This window comes from Hordeum vulgare, chromosome 3H, assembly GCF_904849725.1.
Source record: "Hordeum vulgare subsp. vulgare chromosome 3H, MorexV3_pseudomolecules_assembly, whole genome shotgun sequence".
Classification (NCBI taxonomy): domain Eukaryota; kingdom Viridiplantae; phylum Streptophyta; class Magnoliopsida; order Poales; family Poaceae; genus Hordeum; species Hordeum vulgare.
The window spans coordinates 53,549,324-53,551,374 of NC_058520.1; the positions used below are offsets into that span (position 1 = coordinate 53,549,324).

Below are 2,051 nucleotides of genomic sequence, written 5' to 3' on the forward strand. Positions count from 1 at the left end.
TTAAATAATTATAGTTAGAAAAAACTAGTCTCTTTTTAATTAATTATAGTTTAGAAAAACTAGATTAATTCTTTTAACTAAAATTATCTAAATACAAAAAAAGTAGTTACGAATAAAAGTCCCCTTGCCTAAACAAGAAAAATCCCTGTATGCGTTTTTCTTGAAGGAACATCTCTGAATGTCGATCCTTGAAAAAATATCTCTCTGCTGCCTCGGATGACATGTGGGCCCAAGACTACCGCTAAACAATTCTGAAGGTGGAACCTCTAGAAGTTTCTCCATCAGCGGCCGAAGCATTCCCCTCTGCTCCGCGCTCGTTCCACCACCTTTCAGAAGTTTCCATCACCTTCCAGACTCTCCTCCGGCGACCTACATAAACTCCCTCCTCCTCCCATCGCATCACCACCGTAAAATTCCACAAGATTCAAGAAACAATCCAACGCAGTCCAACCCGAGGAGATCGATCGAGCTCGAGATCAGCCGGCAAGAATGGCGGGCATGGTGTTCGGCTTGGAGAACCCGATGATGACGGCGCTGCAGCACCTGCTGGACTTCCCGGATGGCGAGGCCGGCGGACTAGGCAACACCGGCGGCGAGAAGCAGGGTCCGACACGCACCTACGTCCGCGACGCGCGCGCCATGGCGGCCACACCGGCCGACGTGAAGGAGCTGCCGGGCGCGTACGCGTTCGTGGTGGACATGCCGGGGCTCGGGTCCGGCGACATCAAGGTGCAGGTGGAGGACGAGCGGGTGCTCGTCATCAGCGGCGAGCGGGGGAGGGAGGAGAAGGAGGACGCCAGGTACCTGCGGATGGAGCGTCGCATGGGCAAGATGATGCGCAAGTTCGTGCTCCCCGACAACGCCGACATGGAGAAGATCTCCGCCGCGTGCCGCGACGGCGTGCTCACCGTCACCGTCGAGAAGCTGCCGCCGCCCGAGCCCAAGAAGCCCAAGACCATCCAGGTCCAGGTCGCCTGAGAATGAGATGCGTGGTGTGCGCGTCGAGTCGAAGCAGAGTGTCGTGTCGGTTCGTGTGCACTGGTGATGGTTTGATGTCGCGTTGATGCAAATGGGGATGATCTTCGGCTTCGCCTGAATAAAACATTTTCTAATGAAAAATTCAAGATGCTCGTTTCTACTCGGTGTTCTGAAAATTCAGAAAGTTGCGTTTGTAGCTTAACGGAAAACTGGATAAGACCAGAACATGTGGAATAGCAAAATTTGAAAGATCCTGTATGTCTTGGCATTTTCATATTGACAAATGTCTGGCTTTTGGGAAGATAGAAAAAGGAAATTGTAGTTAGGATTGAGAATTCAGAAATGTTAATTCTGTTTTGCCTGAATGAAACATGTGAGAATCTCCAAATTCGATTGATCGAGGTATGAGGATATTTTACATAACCATTCAGTGTATTATGAACTTACTAGTACAAATGCCTGCGCGTTGCACCGGCCAAAAAAAAAACACAACATACTTCATGTATCATTATGCATTATTTTTTATATCCAGTAGCAAAAAAAAATGTTCGTTGCAATGGGGGACGCCCATGCTTTGTTTCAGAGAAAACACAAAGACTCCTAGTCCTCCACATGCGTCAGCAGATCGGGCAGATCGAAAATCGCAAGCTCCTCCTCGTCCCTTAAAATCGTGATTTTCTCCTCATCCCTTGGAACGCCTTGCCGGTATATCATCTACATACCATGGGTCGTCGGTCGTGGTTGGCTTCCAATCTATAATAAGAAAGACGACCATGGCAATGTATAGTAAAAAATGATTGTGTCCATCAAAACATTCATCAGCGTGGCATGACAGTATCCCTGGAGGCAGAGAGAGCATGCCTACATGTAGAAGAAATACATATATTGATTTAATCGTTCTTTTAATTTTACAAGGTAATTTTCTTTTAATTTTTTGCTTTAAGAATTTAATGCATCTCATAATCTAACCGGACAAGGAGATGCAATAAACTTACAAACAAAAATAACAATGACATAGGCTCAACAAACCGCAAGGGGGAGATCTCACAAAAAGAAAACCGTAATGGGGAGCG

At 46.9% G+C, this 2,051-nt stretch overlaps 1 protein-coding gene across 1 annotated transcript; it reads left to right on the forward strand.

Annotated features, from left to right (window-relative positions):
• Nucleotides 1-201: 201 nt before the first annotated feature.
• Nucleotides 202-1,244, forward strand: LOC123439501 (17.5 kDa class II heat shock protein-like). The gene has a single exon (XM_045116216.1). The coding sequence runs from the start codon at nucleotides 490-492 to the stop codon at nucleotides 976-978; it is 489 nt and encodes a 162-aa protein (XP_044972151.1). The 5' UTR covers nucleotides 202-489; the 3' UTR covers nucleotides 979-1,244.
• The last annotated feature ends 807 nt before the right edge of the window (nucleotides 1,245-2,051 follow it).

Bases quoted from the DNA above. Each gene is read 5' to 3' on its own strand.
- LOC123439501 (XM_045116216.1), top strand. From the start codon at position 490: ATGGCGGGCATGGTGTTCGGCTTGGAGAACCCGATGATGACGGCGCTG.